At 41.8% G+C, this 17,269-nt stretch overlaps 1 protein-coding gene across 1 annotated transcript in view; it reads right to left on the minus strand.

Annotated features, from left to right (window-relative positions):
- The window catches only part of lyst (lysosomal trafficking regulator), a 60,891-nt gene that overhangs the window by 22,699 nt on the left and 20,923 nt on the right, over positions 1 to 17,269 (minus strand). Inside the window, exons 5-13 of the mRNA XM_040034391.1 lie at positions 16,322 to 16,412; positions 11,399 to 13,490; positions 6,472 to 7,414; positions 6,209 to 6,370; positions 3,938 to 4,094; positions 1,984 to 2,195; positions 1,797 to 1,863; positions 1,174 to 1,283; positions 42 to 411 (exon numbers count right to left, since the gene is read on the minus strand). Of these exons, the coding sequence (XP_039890325.1) occupies positions 42 to 411; positions 1,174 to 1,283; positions 1,797 to 1,863; positions 1,984 to 2,195; positions 3,938 to 4,094; positions 6,209 to 6,370; positions 6,472 to 7,414; positions 11,399 to 13,490; positions 16,322 to 16,412 (4,204 nt within the window). The remainder of the gene's footprint in view (positions 1 to 41; positions 412 to 1,173; positions 1,284 to 1,796; positions 1,864 to 1,983; positions 2,196 to 3,937; positions 4,095 to 6,208; positions 6,371 to 6,471; positions 7,415 to 11,398; positions 13,491 to 16,321; positions 16,413 to 17,269) is intronic.

Genomic DNA, 17,269 nt, shown 5'->3' on the forward strand with positions numbered 1-17,269 from the left:
ATCATGCACAAAGGATTCTTAGTAAAGGAGTTCTGCCTCACCCCTGTTTTTGTCCCCGTCCTTCGCTCCCTGCTCGGCCACCCTCAGCCATATAGAGGTACTGAAGCCGCTGGCCATATGGGGCCAGCAGTTCTGTCCAACTAAGGGCAGGTGGAGAGGGGCGATGTGCCAGGGAGAGGTGCGCAGGTGGCTCGGTTGGTACTCAGCTTCTCCCTCCCTACGGCCTGGAGACAGCTTGCTCTTCCAGAGCAAACCAACACTTTTCCCTCCGGCGGCACAGTTCTGTCTGGAGCTGGGGGAAAACACTCCCGGAGTCGAAGCCCCAAGGATTATCGGAAAACTCAGAAAGTGTAGAGGTTCGATGTTCATGTTGGCTTCGACAATTTGTAAGATGCCCTTCAGTAAAATCTCCTGGGAGGTAACAAAGTAAATGTGAAGTTAGGGGAACTGTTTTAAATTTGATGCAAAAAAACACTTAAATCTGGGCTTTTTTGTAACCCTAAACTTAAAGCTGTTTTCAGCTGCTCTCTTATTCACAAGGGGTTGCCACAATGGGTAGCTCCACATATTTGAACGTGCCGATTTTCACAGCGGGTGTCCTGACACACCCAATAAAGAGATATGTCCCCTTTAAAAAAAACAAACCCAAGCCCCCCCCATAAAAGCTAATACACTAAGAAATGTAACTGATTTAACTGTGATCCATAATAAACCTGCAGAATATTGATAAAAACCAGCAAACAAACCATGAAGAATGCAGATGAATACAGCTAAGCACAAAGAGTTGTGTGTTATCCTCACAGATGACAAAATTAACTTGCCTTGAAGGTGTTAAAAATAAATCCTTCCTGTCTGCTCTCATAGACGTCTGAATTCCAATTAAATGCAGACGTGTGTTAATAAGTACTAGTATTACATCTGTTCTGCACACTTTGGTGTTAATTGTATACAGAATGAAGCTACCTAAGGGAGCATTATGTGTTGATACATTTTAAAGCGGCAAGAAGTGAGAAGAGAGGCTGACAGCACGGTGTGTTAAAAATAGATTCTTGTTCCTGCTTTAAAACAAGCAAAAGCATGCAGGCACTGAGAACAAGAAGACATCAGTGTCAGGCATCACGAGTGCAAGCAAACAGCACACTGTTGAGTGACTGATAGGAGATGGCTATTTACAGTAGGTGGGGTCTTCTCCAGGAAGAGGCGACTCAATAGAGCAAGTTCCTCAGCTGTGATCCTCTGGCTCACCATGGCAACCAGCAGCTCCACAAGCACAGTCTGGCAATCTGAATGTAGACCAATGAAGAGCAGATTACATAAAGAGTTATCATCGCATTTTGGCAGGCATCAGAATAATTTCTTACCACAGAAAATAGATGATTTTTCTTAAGCTTTCTCAATAATTGTGAATGTAATCTATGTTGTATTTGATGTTTTAGCCATTAGAAATTGGCTGACAAAATATCCCAAGGACAAAAATCCTCCCCAACACCACAGAGAGCAAACACTTATCTTGTTTTTCCTTTAGATTTTGGACATCATGATATTATAATGTCAAATAAGATCAACTTAAGTTCCAAAGAGGCCCACCGGGTAAGACTGACTAAGAACTACTAAAGGTACCTATGATAAAACATGACACTGAGCCCAGGGGACCCAGCTGAAATGTCAGAAGCAGAAAAAATCTCAGGAAAACAGCAAACTGAGAGGGCTCCCCTCCTCCTGAGACGTCACACATGAAAAATATGTGTTTAGATCAGATAAGACAGAAAAAAAATAAAGCAGGATGAAGAACAAACCTGTGAACGAGTGGTTTGTTTGACTGAGAATGTTGTGAAAGCCAGACAGGATAGTTTTGACTCCTCCCTGTGAAAACAGGAACAAAGCAGTCAGTCATTTTCTTTAGACCACAGCTGAGTAGTAAAGTAAGACAAATACGGGAGGTGGTTAAGTGTAGCACAAAGAGGAAACTGTGGTTGGCGGGACCTGGTCATAGAGGAGAGCAGCATTGTGGCGATTGGCGTGTACTGCACCGAGCAGGCTGTGAAACACATGACTCAGAACCTCCAGGTCTGGGGAGCCAGAGGCAAGTAGCTGCAACTCCATCGTACAGATCTCTGGGAACAGGAGCGCGCCTCGCCCGGGCCCGTCTGCCACCTCTACAAACTCATGCAATGCGGCTGGCTCCACCTTCAAACCTAAGAAACCCAACAGAAGAAGATCAGAGAGACAAACAAGAGATTGGCACGCACTGCCTGCCTTGCTAAAGCACAGGCACAATATGCCACCCTCTGCTCCTTGAACAGCACCATGATTCAAAGGCATTCCCTCTCTTGGGTTCTTGGAGGTAGAGCATAAAAATGAATTTGCCTCAGTTCTGTGCTCAGCTGCAGAGCTGCCTCATGTTTTCAAGGAAAGCAGTCCAGCAGGCTCTCACATGGCTCCTAGAAACTCCTTTTAATTAAAGAAGCTTGGTTGTCTTCCTGTGCACCGCTACACGCTTTGTTACAATCTACCACACACGCATCCAGTCACATATTGCTAGCAGTAAATATAAACTAAAAGCCACGTACCAACTGTCATACCCGTCTGCCTTGATAGTGCATTATACTGATGCTTGTGTCTGTGGTTAAATTTAATTGCAGGAAGTCTACAGTATGCATTTCACGTCACTTTTCGCTATGTTTATGGTCTTTATCCTTTCAATTAACCTCAAACTAATAAACGCAAGGATCTGGAGCAGTGTAAACGCCGCTAAGAGACCAGGAAATGCAGCAGCTACAGGAGCCAATTTGGACAAAACGAGAACAGCTTGAGGAGAGAAATTCTGAAATAAACATTTTTATTATTAAATATTAGAAATAATTTTGAATTGCTGTAATGCTAGATAAAAAAAAATACAGGAAAAAGGATCAAGTTTTAATTGAGTGTGAAAAAAGGAACAGTCATTGGTGCTTGTGCTCAGTTACCTAAGTTGAGCTATGTACCATTGAAAAAGGATTTTCATGGAAATAAGTGGTTTGATTTTACAGAAACACGAGATAAGGCTAATTACCAAATAAATAGCACTGCATTGTGAAGTTGAAGTTGGTTTGCTCAATATGACTCAAGGTTAAAGATTCTGTTTCTCATGACATAAGAGTTTTCCGGGAAGCTAAAATTTCCATCTGATGAAGACTTTAAGTCACAAGATCTAGCTCATGAGGCCAAAAGAATTTAGTTGCCTGCAGTTGTAAAACGTAAAACAATGACTTTATTCTGAGGAGATGAAGCAAAAATAGTGTAATCGGGCCGTGTCTTTAACCTGCAAGCGGTGAAACAGAGCTGACACAAGAGGTTAAACGCATTTTCTGCCTTGTCATATGCATGAATTAAAAACTAGCCACCGTTTATTGCTTCACATCCTCCACAGCACACACCAAAGGAGGATGTTGTTTTTTTTTCTTTATTATAGAAGTAACTGTCTGTATGTGCATTTGCACTGAAAAAAAGAGCATCCAGTGAATGCACAGAACTCCAGAAAGGACTAATCATTCAGCAAAAAGACCGAATAAACAGTTAACAGTGTGAGAAACAAGATTTCCCAAGACTCAAAACAAGCAGGTTTAGAGGTTATAACGGTCCCATGACCTCTCAATCCATCGAGGTTAGTCTGTTGTTGTTATAGCCAATAAAAACAAGATGCAGAGAAGACAAACATCTGAAGTAAAAATGATTTATAGCGTCCAGAAAATAAACTGAAAAATGAATAGGCAGTGAAAAGTAATAAGACTCATATAAGTGTGAACTGCAACCAGCCTCAGTAACAATATCTGAAGTGGTTTGGTATGTGCAGCAGCTATGGATCCTTGAGGAGGAGTAAGTGAGAATAAAAGCATGCGTGTGTGTGTGTGTGTGCGTGCGTGCGTGCGTGCGTGTGGGGTAGTAAGTGTGTACCTACCCTCTTCCTGCTTGGCCATGTCCTCTGGGTTGCTTTCGCTGTCAGCGTCGTAGCCCTCCTCCTCCCCTGGGGGCTTGCCGCCGCAGCTCTGCACCTCGTCCACCTCCTCAGACAGATCGCCCGCTGGGGCCGCCCCCTCCGCCAACACCTGGAGCTTCTGGCAAGAAGAGAGTGAAAGAGCAAGTGAGGCAGAGGAGGAGGTAGGAATGAGAAGAAGAAAAAAAAAAAATCATGAATTTCAATCCCATACACTCCAAGTTCAATGGCTGGTTAACTTTCAAGCACTTAAGATAAGATTGCTTTCGTAAGAGCTTACCCAATGCTGCTTTAAAAAAAAAAAAAAAAAAAAATTCCTTGATCGAGTATTTTTAGGGTAAAATGTAAAAGGCATGACATGGAGTGTCATGCCTGATGCGGCGAATCGACTGCCCTCAAAACGGGGGGAAAAGAAAGTACAAGATTTTTAGTCATAAGACAAATATCAGCTGACCTGCAAGGCGCTCACACAGCCCCAGTTCCTCGACATGAACAGTCATCATATGTGCATGTAGGCAAACACACACACACGTAAACTGACAAACTAAACCATTTCCTGGTTCAAAGAGGCTTTTTGCATCACACACCTCTATTCCTTCGAAACTAATATGAGGCTGCTTTTATATTTAATTGTGGGTGAACATTTTAAAAGACTGGTCTAAATCAGTGGACAAACTTTGCGGTGGAAGACTAATCTCGGTGCTTCAAGCACATACTTGTAATGGTTAAGCGAACATCACAGTCTGCCAGTGCTCACTGAGAAAGAACTAAGCTCTTAGGAAATAGGTAAATCTATTATATAAAAAGCCAAATCCTCCTGTGTTGGAACAGGCTTAGTCAGACAGGCATTTTAAGACTTGAAGAAAACACGTCTAGGGCTGAGAGACATGAGACAGTTACTTTCAGTCATGTAAGTGCGGACGGCTTCTTTTCGTTTGTGTTTGCCTTATTTATGGAATAAATGAAAAAACAGATTCATGTCTCTTGCGAATCTTAAATAACGCTTTACAAGCCTGCACTGATAGTGGCACTGTTAAGGAGGTGAGAGTTTGTAGAGGCCCATCTGTACTGAGCAAATGAGAAACTGTCAACATGTGTGAAGATAACTGATTGAATTAAAAAATGTTTTCAATATGTTAATTAAACTAAGTCTGTCTGAAGAGCTGACAGCAGAGTGTAAAATCCACTAAAACAAAGAAACATCAGCAGCATGCTGGGTTTTAAAATGAGGCTGCATCCGCTGCTGGCTCCACACAAGGGCTACAATTATTTACGTTCACAGTTTCTGTTGTTGTACATCAGGCTGATAACAGCTGCTTAGCAACATAGTGCGAGTGGCCTTACACGGCAGTACTGATGCTTGATAACACTTGGGTGGAAAATGGTTTTCCTCTCATTGTACGCTTGCCTCTTAAATAAACACCACTGCTCATTATATTTTACCACGGTGCTCAAACACACGCTGTAGATGCACAGATACTTCACTCTGCAGACAAAAGAGGCAGCAAAAAGAAACATACAATTTTCACTCGTGTTTGTACTGTATGTTATTGTCCGTCTGACTGGTTAATAGTGGCTGCTGGTGGGAGATGATGAGTTAATAACATGGGGTCACACACAAGAAAATGCAGTTGTTTCTGATCACACAGGCTCTCAACTCTCTCTCCAGTTCTCAGCCCTGCCTGAAACCTTTGAAGGCATTTGCCCTTTTGTTTTGCCCTTCTGCAAAGTTGCTGAAATCAGTAGGAATTATCTCTGGAATTTGTTAAAAGAGTGAGAAAAACAGTAACATAAGAGACAGAGAAGTAAAAAACAGGCAGGAAAGTATGCCTGTTGTTTTTAGAGTCAACAGGACAGATATGAGCAATAAAGGCCTCCAAGATACTAACTGCTCAACAAAAGGTCAATAAATGAACCTATAGCAGCTTTCATTTAGTGCCATAATATAGTCATTTGAAATATTTATTTCATGAGTGACTTTTTAGTAGTGTGAAAACAGGCACATATTGTGCAAGCGAAAACAAATGGTTTTAAAAAGAGATTTAAAAAAAGATTAATTTTAATGAGTAAATGGAATTCAGCCGAACAAATAATGGAGAGACATTTTGCCAAAAGCTTTATAGAGTGATTAGATGTGATCAACAATGACGGCACCTCATGTCTCTTTATACATGAGTGTTTCATGAAAGTGGAGAATATTTATTGTCTCACAGGTTCTCCCAAGGCAGGACTCACCCTCTCTGGCTTCTCCTCAGGGGGATCGGGACAGGATGACACCTCAGCCAAGGCCACTCTCAGGAGAGAGTCAAACAGGGGTATGGCAAGGTCAGAGTTCACCACTCCAGACCGAGAGAGCTGGTCTCTCACTTCTAACAAGGTATCCTCCACTGAATGGAGCTATAATCGAGAGGACATGACAATTTAAGTTAAGCCAAAGTAATTTTTTGCGTATTTGGCCTGTTTAGGGGTTAGTTAATTAAACACATTGCTCAACATACCTGATAAGAAAGCTCAGGCTCTATCCTCTGCAGGGCTGAGTTAGCACTGTGTAGGCAAATAGCCAGCAAAGCCTCAAGGAGACGAATACTTTGAAGTTGCCATTCTTCCTCAAGTTTCTTTGATGGATCTTTGGTCTTTCCTTCAGCTGGACTGGTGCTGCTGGTTTCAGATGCATCATGAGAAGTCTCCTCCAGTCCCAGTGAAGTGGCTGTGGAATCGGGGCTGCCTTTACCTTTGCCGTCTCTCTTCTTCTTTGCTTTTCCATCCTTCGTTTTACAGGAGAGCTTCTGAATGACCATTGCCATAAGGCGCAAACAGACATCCAGTCCACCCAGCCTGAAGAACTGTCTCTGGAACAAAGGGCTGGCCAGGTAGATCCACCGACACACTGACCAAACATCAGCGGCACGTCGTAGCTGCTCTTTAGAGGGCAGGGCTACACTGTCTGGGGACAGATATGGCAGCCGTCCACCCAGAGGTTCACTCGCTGTACTGTCATAACCCGAAGTGTCTTCGGAGTCATTGGCTGAGTCCCGGTCAGAATCTGCCTCCTTGCTGACGCAGAGGAAGGCCACACATAGAAAAAGATTGATAACATGGAGGTGGATCTCTGTTCGGCTGCGCCCCGGTCCACGAGCCTGGCCGCTACGGCTCTTATGTCGTGGATAAGCCTCCTTCAGGCCTTCATAGAACTTGCTGAGACTCTGTGCGCCCTCTCCGATGCCTCTGGACCCCAGTTCCTCAGCCAGGCCTAAGACAGCCTCCCTTTCTTCAGCATCAGCACTCTCCAGCTCCTGAAGCACCCCCTCAGCCTGCTGCTTTCCACTGCCTATTATCAGAGTCTCAAACACCTTCAAAGCTAAAGAGCGTGTCTGGTCCAAGTAGACAAGCTCTGTCACCTGGTTGAGTCCATTACAGCTAATAAAAAGGTCTCTGATCACCCTATAATACAAAAGATGAGAAACTAAGTTAAACAAAAAGGACATTTTAATAAGTTGTTTTTCACATTAAAATGCACTGTGTCATTTATTACCCCCCTCATAAAGAATGGGTATATATATAAACCCAACACCAAAAAAGATGAGAAGCTATGTAAAATGTAAATAAAAACAGAATGCCATGAATTATTATTAATGACAACAGAACATATAAAACATATAAAATATTTGTACTTAGAAAATGTACCAAGTCTTTCTGAAAACTATGGACATCACACCCTCTGGACTAAAGAGGAGAGGGAATATCTGACTTGTTATCAGCGTTCAGTTTAAAAGCCTGTCTGATGGTATGGGGGTGCCTCAGTGCCTATGGTACTGCACATCTGGAAAAGCACCATCACTGCTGAAATGCATATCTTGGTTTTAGAGCAACATATGCTCCTATCCAGACAATGCCTTTTTAGGGAAGGTCTAAACTGCATACTACATCTACTACAACAGCATGGCTCCATAGTAGAAGAATCCAGGTGCTGAGGACATTTCACCAATTGAAAACATTTAGTGTATCATGAAATGGAAAGAGTGACAAAGATCCAGGACTGTTGAGCAGCTAGAATCCTGTATCAGATAAGAATGGGACAACATTTCTCTCCAGCAGCTCATTTCACAGATGTTTATGGACTGTTATTAAAAGAAGAGGAGATGCTACGTGATTGTGAACATGACCCTGTTCCAACTTTTTCAAGCCGTGTCGCTGCCATCAAATTAAAAATAACCTTTTTCTTGAAATTGTATGTTTTCTCAGTTTAAACATCCATTTTCTATCTTCTGCTGCAAATGTAATATGGGCTTATGAAATCTGCACATCATTGCGTTCTGTTATTTGCATTTTCCAGAGCATCCCAACTTTTTTTGGAACTGGAGTTGTACTTCTTATTAGCCAGCAAAATAAACAACATGCTGACAACTCGGGTAGATGTGTAGAGTGCACACAAATACCTCCTACCGCAGCGCTCCCTTATTAAAATAAAAAGCACCGCTCAGTTCAATCAGACAAGTGCTGTAACCAGCCAGTGACAGAAAAAAAACCTCATCACGCAGAAGCCTTCACACGCCAACTCCATTTGTTCTCTTCAGGTTGCAGAAATAATTTTCTCTCCAGCACAACACCTTTACATAAATAAGTCATCATCTACAATAATGCACACGGACACACCTGCTAGTCTTTATTTACTGCGTTTTCTTTGTTCTCCAATGTCTTTTCTGCTTCATGTTTATTCTATTGAGCAACATGAAAGACAAATTCACGACTTGTTATCTTAAGGCAAATCATATATTTACTGGGAAAACACAGCTGACACCTTACCCTTTTAAATTTGTTTACTGGTGATATACACACACTACTGAGGCTGTGATGAATAATAAATGACGCTATCACAGCACAAGGTAAATTATGGTGAAAGAATAAAGCATCACCTCTGAGTGAAATCAACATTTGGTGTGGAAAAACAACTTGAGAGAAGTGCTAACATTACAAACGGACTGAAATCCCACAAAAAAAACAAAAAACAACCACTTTAATCTCAGCATGGAGTTTTCTCTGCAGTGTGCGGTGACACAGATGTTCAGTTAGAGCTTTGAGATGCGAGCGTGAAACACAAAACAAATTTAACAGATTATTAACTTGTTGATTTCTTTTCACCAATTTAAACCCATCTTCTCCAGTCTTCCTCTAAATAAATGTAGCGTTGATTAAATCTGCTTCTTCACAACATTTCCTCCTTTCATTAGTGGCCTGAAACTCCATCAGAATGGCTATTCATTAGTCTGCATATTTAATGCTCACTTCTGAAAAATATGATTCCTGTTACGCAGAAACCGAAACGAGAGCAGGAGATGATGCAGTGGCGGGCAATGCATCAGATGATGTCCAACTTTGAAGAAAAGCTGCTCGTCTTTCAGGTTATCTTTCGATAACTTTTCCTGCATGAGCAGACTGCATAAGAAGGTGATGTAAAAACCACTTAAGTAGAATTGGTTTTGCCCATCCACGTGAAGGATGATCACACAAATATTAAAATTCAGTCCTCATCGATTCAATCGCTCGGTTTGTGAGACCACGAAAGACAGAAAAATCTGACACATGTCGCTCAAACCTTTTCCCGCAGTACTGAAGGCTCTGAAGCTCCAATTTGTGTAACTCATACATGAATGTGCCCCAAATCAAATGATCTGTGGATCCTATTTCGCCTAATTTCCATCTGTCTGTCAATCTAAACAACACAAGTTAATCACCGCTTTGCAGCCAGCTAACTTTGCAGCTATATTTGGAACAAATATGTATATAGCCCAGTAGATGGAGCTGTATAGTCTAACCTAGCGAGAGTGACCATGTGCAAAGATGTGAGGTCTGACCATATGCAACTGCAAATTCAGTACCAATGAAGACTTTTTAATTTGGAGCCTGTCATGGAGAAATGCTGCAGACTTCATGGGGAAATGTGGTCGTTCAATTTCATCCTTGAGACCAGTACAGATTTAACATCTTAGTAAGCCACGCACCAACTATCCTGTGTTCTGTGAGCTGAGGTTATAATAAAACAGACCAATACAACTAGATCTACAACTACATCCATTGTATACCAAACAACTGAATTTGGCACAAAAACCTTAAAGTTGCTGCAGAAAACATAAAAGAGAGTTTTAATTGTAAATGTTATACCCCTTCATTTGGGCTTTGAGGATAAGTGAAAACTTGTTTATATAAACTTATAGATCTACATTTATAGTCTATTAATTAAACTAAAAGTCTCGACACAAGCTGAGAATTTTGATTCATGCTTTTCTGAATCTAAAAGTAAATTGTTGTGCATTTTGTCTCAAAAAAAAATTAACATAATGAAAAAATAGCAGCAGAGTTAAACTGATTAGCTATTGGGCTATTAATGTTTTTTCCTGTTAAAACACATGTGGACTTTTTATCAATAAATATTTTACCAGACACCTCATTGATATGAGTAGTTTATTGTTATGCTCTAAAGAGTTGTAAAATGTAATTCAGAGGATTGGTTAAAAGAGAGAGAAAAAACCAAACCCATCACAGATGTCAGTCAAACCTGCAGAGAGCAGAGAACTCTCTGAATTTTAACAAGGAAATCTATCAGCCTACTGCTGACAAAACATCTCAAAGCATCCAGCCATCTATTTTTTAACACTCCCGATCTTGCTGAGGGTCGCAAGAACATGCAACCAATCACAGCATGTGTAGAGCGGCCGCTGAGATGTAATCTAAGCAGGTCACCTGGGTTAACACATAGGCATAAACCTCTGCACGTCCCATTCTATGGGCGTTTCAGAGTTTACTTAACCTGTATGTCTCTGGATTGTCTCAACATCTCAGAATTCTACAGACAACTGAGAATATCCACACCAAAAACCAAAAATACAGTTTTACACAACTTCACATTTGCCAGCATTTTGATAAAAGCACATGAACAAACATTATCTGCCTCTGCTATGTTATGCTACTGTACTCACGACACTCTTACATAAACTGTCAATAATCCTCTCCATCTCGCTGAGTTCACAAAGCAGTGCTAAATTATTGATTAGCATTAATTAGCAATGACCTGGAGGGATAGATCTAATGACAAAGAAATTCCAAGTAGATTAGGTATCCTCCTTTGAACTGGCGGATTATATTTGCTTTAGGTCATTGTATCAAAAGGACAGGAATCCATTTCATAAGAAAGAAATATGCAATATCTATCGAAATAAACATCTATATCACTTGTCTTTCAGAAGAAATTTATAAAATAAATTGCTAATGCTTCTGAAAATATTCATAACCAAAGAACGTGCTGCTTTTTTTCAGGAGGTTTTGACATCTAACAACACACACACACACACACACACACACACACAGCCAGATGAAGAGGGAAAACTGAGAATTATATTTTAAACTAATTAAACCTGTGAACCAGCTCACCTTGATTTGAGAAGCGATGGTAACGTTTGTAGGTAAACAAGTAGTACCTCCACGGGCAGGCACTGCGTGTGATAGCTGCAGACCTGAGTACAGACAGTAGAAACTCCCAGTTGCTGGGCGTGGTGGGCTAGCTCTACCCCTCTCTGCAGCACAGGGTTGAAGATGTGTGTGTAGAGCTGCCACTGCACTATAGCATTGCCCCTCTGAGTTAGGTGGCACACATGGCCAGCTATCTGCTGACTAAGCTGCCAGTCCTCACCAAACACTAGCTCTTGGTAGGCCTCCAGAGCATTCCACTTCCACAGCATATCCTCAGTGCCCCCTCCACTTGGCAGAATACCCTGGGAGCGGTAACACAGGCTGGTAGAAATAGCTGAAAGTTCCCCGTGCTGCAATGTCTCCTCCAGGCCTGGCAGCTGGCTGCTATCCAGAGTGCAGATGTTACATGAGGCCAGCTTGGCTTTTTCTGAAGGCTGTCCCCCACCAAGCTGGTCTAAGATCAGTCTCCCCAGGACACTAAGAACATGAGACTGGTAACTACGCAGCCCTGGAGCTTTAAAGGCATGGAGTAAAGGTCCTACGACTGAACGGGGGTCCATACAACAGCAGATTCCAACAGCCTGCACCCCAGCCAATACCTGCAACACACCTGGCCCGCTGGGGGACAGGCGCTGTAGGAGCCGCAGGCATTGGTGGGCACAGGCAGCCAAGCAGCAGCAGCGCTCAGGATAACGTACTGCTTCACCCTCCATCTCTCCTCCGCCTTCTCCATCCTCTTCAAAGGGGTTGCGCCTAGCAGCTTGCTTGAAAGCAGAGACGGGCAAACCTGACAAGTCTCTGTGATGATGCAGGAAGTGGGAATATTCACAGCGACGATGGCGCCTTCGGGCACACACAGACTGATGCAGCTGCTCTGACTTTGCCTTCTTTACAGCACTGACAATCTTGAAGACCCCTGCAATGAGGCCTCGTAGCCTCTCTGAGGCTTCACCTCCAACTTTAGAATCTCTGGCTCTGCCAAGTCCCTCCAGTCGAAGCACTGTAGTCTCAAAGAGCTCCAGGCCACGGTGCTGAACAAACTCATGGATGAGCTCTAGAGCCTGACTAAAGAAAAAAGGGTTGGGAGTGGAAGCCTGCAGGCAACCCAGCAGCACTTGCAGTACTCCTTCTAAAAGTTCTGGAAGCAGTAGCGCTCTGTGGCGATAACGAGAGAATGAGAAGTCATCCTGTACTTCCTGTAGAGTCTTCTTGGGCCGAGGAGCAAAAGGGTTACTCTGTCTGTCCAAGCAGCTCCGGATTTTGAGAGTGGCTCGCAGCAGGTCTGTTAGACTACGTCTCAGGCTGTCTGGAAGGCTGTCATTCTGACTCACATCCACAGACATCAGGTGCAAGATGGTTCGTAGTAGCATTCTCTGAACTAGTGCAATTGGCTCCTCTGTCCAGCCTCCAGCAAGCTCCTCTGGTCCTGCTCCTCCTCCACCCCCTGGACCACAACAATCTCCAAATTCAGTAAGGATCTCTGTGAGAGTAGGTACAACGCTGACAGCCAGGCCAGGGTTGTGGTTGATGCTCATGTCAAATTTACACACTTTCTCCAACAAGGAAAGCAACACATGGCAGAGATCAAAAGGCGAGTTTTCCATTCGATTGAATATTGATATTGCAGCTGGGTCTGTTAGGGTTTCGCTGTCAGCCATCTGGGATCCAGGGGCTCTGGGATGTGGGTATGGGGCACTCATGGTTTCTGTGGTGGTGCCGGTGGACGTGAACTGCGAGGCGTCTGATCGATGATGCTGACAGCTTACCTGGATGGTGGAGCCATGTGATCTTCGGCTCCGTGCACTACCTGGGCCAGTTTTGTCTTCAGAGTTGGCTTCTGAATCTGAGGTAGAAACCTGAGACTTGCGAGCATCTTTCACAGAGTATCTCTGCGCTGTCCGCCGGGACCTCCGTGACTTCCAGGTACTGCTGGCAACACGGGATCTCTTCCCAGAGGTCTGCTCATCTGTTGCAGCCTTCAGCCCTGTTCTGAGAGGGATGGCCTTCACCTCCCGGTTCAGGAACACCTCCAGCAGGGACGGCAGGGTGAAATCTGTCAATACATAGAATACATATCTATCATACTTGTTCTAGGTGCATGCAAATCGCAAAAAAGTAAGAAAATCCCACAAAGTGAGAGTATTGTTTTTTTTGTTTTAATATTTAGACAAGCACTTGATCCTGGTGTCTACAGATAAAGGTGACATACTTAAACAAGACCAAAATAAACCTTTTCAACAAAAATACCAATAGATGTGAAATGCTTGTGTGGATAAAATATAGTAACCTTTCAAACTACTATGGCACCCTGTATAACAAAAAAAAAAAAATCTTATACAGGGTTTCCCCAGCAAATCTAAATGGAATGGAATAGAAAGTCTTTTTCTTTTTGACAAAGCCATTCAACACCACCTCATTTTTTTGTTTTTGTACCATTCCTTGGTTGATTTCTTTGAGTCCTTAGAAGCACTATCCTATTAAATGGTCCTACATTGTTTAGACATTCAGACTACAATCTGAGCACTCAGACTGCGCTTTGAGTGCTCAGATTAAGTAGAAAAGTGCCAGTCCTATTACCATTTACAAATAGCTTCACATCATCATCAACAAGTAAGCTTTGATAGTGAAAAATGAAAGTTAAAGCCCTGCCAACAAGCTGCCAAATCCCTGAGGCAGAGGAGCGACCTCAAGCCGTACCATTTTCACCACCATGCTTCACAGTTTGAATGGGGTTATTTTCATCAAAAGCTGTCTTTGGCCTGTGCTCTGCAGCCTATCATTACTGTGACCACACAATATTCCAAAAGGTAAGCTCTTTGCCCATATGTTCACTGGCAAGCTGCAGCTTTAATGTTGTTTTTGGATAGAAAAGACTTTTATTGGCCCTGCACCCATGCAAGTTAAAATTCTTCTATTGCTTTCTGATTGTAAATACATGCACTTTGTCACCGATAGTTGAAAGAGTTACCTGCAGATCCCGAGATAAAATCTGGGAGGGTTCATTGGGCCTTTTTTTATTCATTTCTTTTTGCGCATCAAGTGATCTTGATCTGAACTTGCTGGAGCCAATCATTGTTATGTGTACCATGACTAACATACTTTTAAATCACCCTGACTAACTCGTAGGTATCCCCTCAGGTTTTCTCTTAAAACCTGACTGCGACTGGAGTGATTATACCACAAACTCCCACAGAAAGGAAAATACCCAACCCTAGATCTCACAAACGCTGGATTCCATTTATGTGGATCTGATAGTGTTACATATATACAGGTGTATTTTTTTTGCAAGTGTCTGATATTTATTTACTGATTTAATATAGCCAAATGTTTAATGCAGTCAAGTTGTTACATTTTGGGTTTAAATACACTTGTATTAATTGGTATTGCTTCAAAGAGTACAAAATGTTATCTGTACAAATACCTAAAAGGCAACTTTTTCATAGGACTACCTATAGACATACCTTAGCCAGTATACTTGTAGACGTATACTCAGCAGCTGTAAATGTCACATTTTAGTATTTGACACGTAATGTTAGACACCAGCGGGCAAATATCTATTTTTAAATATCAAAAATATTACTTCCTAAGTGTAATGCTCAGCTGCATCTCAGCAGCCGTACCTTGTTTGCTCAAACTCTCAGTAAGCAAGAATTAATTAAAGTAAAAATGTCTAGGGTGCATGTTAGAAAGGATCGGCAGCCCTGTACTAAATGCCAGTGTCATCTGGAGGTCACAGGACTCTGTAATCACTGCTCTTCTCCTGTTCTGTGGCTGCTTGTGCTTGCAATACTAACATCATTGACAATGTCGTAAATGGTTAAAATTGATTAATCCGTTGTGAAACAAGTACAGTAGAAAGTTTGTGTTGTGCAAGTACAGCCCTGAAATAAAAATAAGTAATTTAATAAGGACATTAGAGACGCAATTTAAAGTCAAAACCAATTTCAGTGTCTTCACATACAGTAGTGTGCAAAACTCTTGAGCTTCCCCCCAATTTTTATCGATTTTGTTTCCAAGGAGACAAAGTTTTGTAAGTGGTCTTGACCAGCAGTTCTCCAGAGTTTATGGGCTTTGTGGGCTGTATTTCAGTCAGTCGTGTTAGGGATCTTTCCAAAATAGATTTAATTATCAATGCAAAAATTATGGTAATGGCTTCATTTTTCAGCTTGAAAATGATCCCAAACACACTGCCAGAGCAGTAAAAGCATAAGCATGGATAGAAAAACACAGCTGAAGACTATTGGTCAAGGACCTCGACATTATTGAAGGAGTGTGGGATTGTCTTAACAGAGAACAGAATAAAAGGCAGCAAACATCCAAAGAAACTGGAGAACTATTCCTGAAGGCTACTTAAAGAAATTACAAAGAAGCTCAACTAAAGCTGTGCAAAAGAATAAAGGTGAAAACTTTTAATGTTCACTTATATATGTTATTTCCATGTGTGTCTGCACATGTTTCCATAAATCCTTGCATTCATTTCCCCATTCGCCAATGAAAATATAAAGAAATGAACAATGGGTAAAGACTCTTGCATATTACTGATAAACCCACCAAACCTGATGCTGGAAGACTGCTTGATAGTCTTGATGCATGCTCAATCATCCAGGTAAGTAAATCCCAGAAAGCTGATTCTGTTCACCTGAACGTAGCACTTTCAGTGGGAGAAACGTTTCGTCATTCATTCAAGTGACTTCTTCAGTCTCTTTTCTCCCATAATCAACTTTTTGGGATTGCTTGATAGTAATAATTTTTTAAGAATAATGTAAACGCTAGAACACGAAACAGTAACTATAATGGTTAGCTAATTTTATACTTATGAATTGGACACATTTAAAGGAAACTTTTTAGGTAATGTTACATTACACGTCATGTGTGGGCACTGACCTGGGGCTTTTTCCTCCTGCACAGGAATCTTCCAGACCAATGGGAGTAAAGACAGCAGCAGAGTGAGCAGTTCCTCGCGACAGGTCAGCTCCTGAGAGGGCAGCAAAGCACACTGAGTTTACCTAGAAAGCCTCTCTTTGCTTTTCCCTGTGGTCACACTCCAATGTCACACCAAGACACACCCACCACACTTGGTTTGCACTACTTTCAACAGTTAGAATGAATAGATTATTGCCAGACACAATAATCTGCCTTGCATCTAAATTTAACAAACTTAAAAAACTTCCTTCAGCTGGAAATAACGCATTTTTTTATTTATTTTTATATGCACTTTTATTGAATTAGTTATTTAATCTCCAATGCAAGTGCGTCGAGGAGCAATGTAGCAGCTACATGACAGACTTACTTCTGAGACCTCGGGGAGCTCATGTCTATCCAGGGGATTCCTCCTCCAGGTGTTAATTAAAAATGATAAACCTACTCTTTCATGTGTGAATTAAACAGCTTTCTGATTTAGCAAAAACATACAGGATGTTTAGTTTATAGCGCACGCTGACTTAGACTGCATTAAAAAAAAAGAAAAAGTGCAATCCATTTCATTCCAGGATCATTTTGAGCATTTCAAAGTATTATATTCAGCTACTACTTTTTACAAATATGCATCTCCATTTATTGCAAAAGGTACATTTTGGATAGTGAAGGGAGAAAATAAGCTGTTCTTTTCTTAACGATTCATAATAGAAGAGTATGAACACAACACCAAACACCTTTGTTGTGGAAATGCCCAAAGGAGAGTAATAATAGCATCCTTGGCAGAGGATGAAGTCCCACTCCTTCTGTGTTTCTAATTGGTGCTTCTCTTAGGTTTTTTCTGGTCCAGGGGTAAGTGAACATTATAGCCACAACTGTTTTCAGTTCTTTTTTGTCTCAAGTGTACTTGTTATTGAA

Source organism: Simochromis diagramma, unplaced genomic scaffold (genome assembly GCF_900408965.1).
Source record: "Simochromis diagramma unplaced genomic scaffold, fSimDia1.1 OVJJ01000481.1, whole genome shotgun sequence".
NCBI classification, from domain to species: Eukaryota; Metazoa; Chordata; class Actinopteri; order Cichliformes; family Cichlidae; genus Simochromis; species Simochromis diagramma.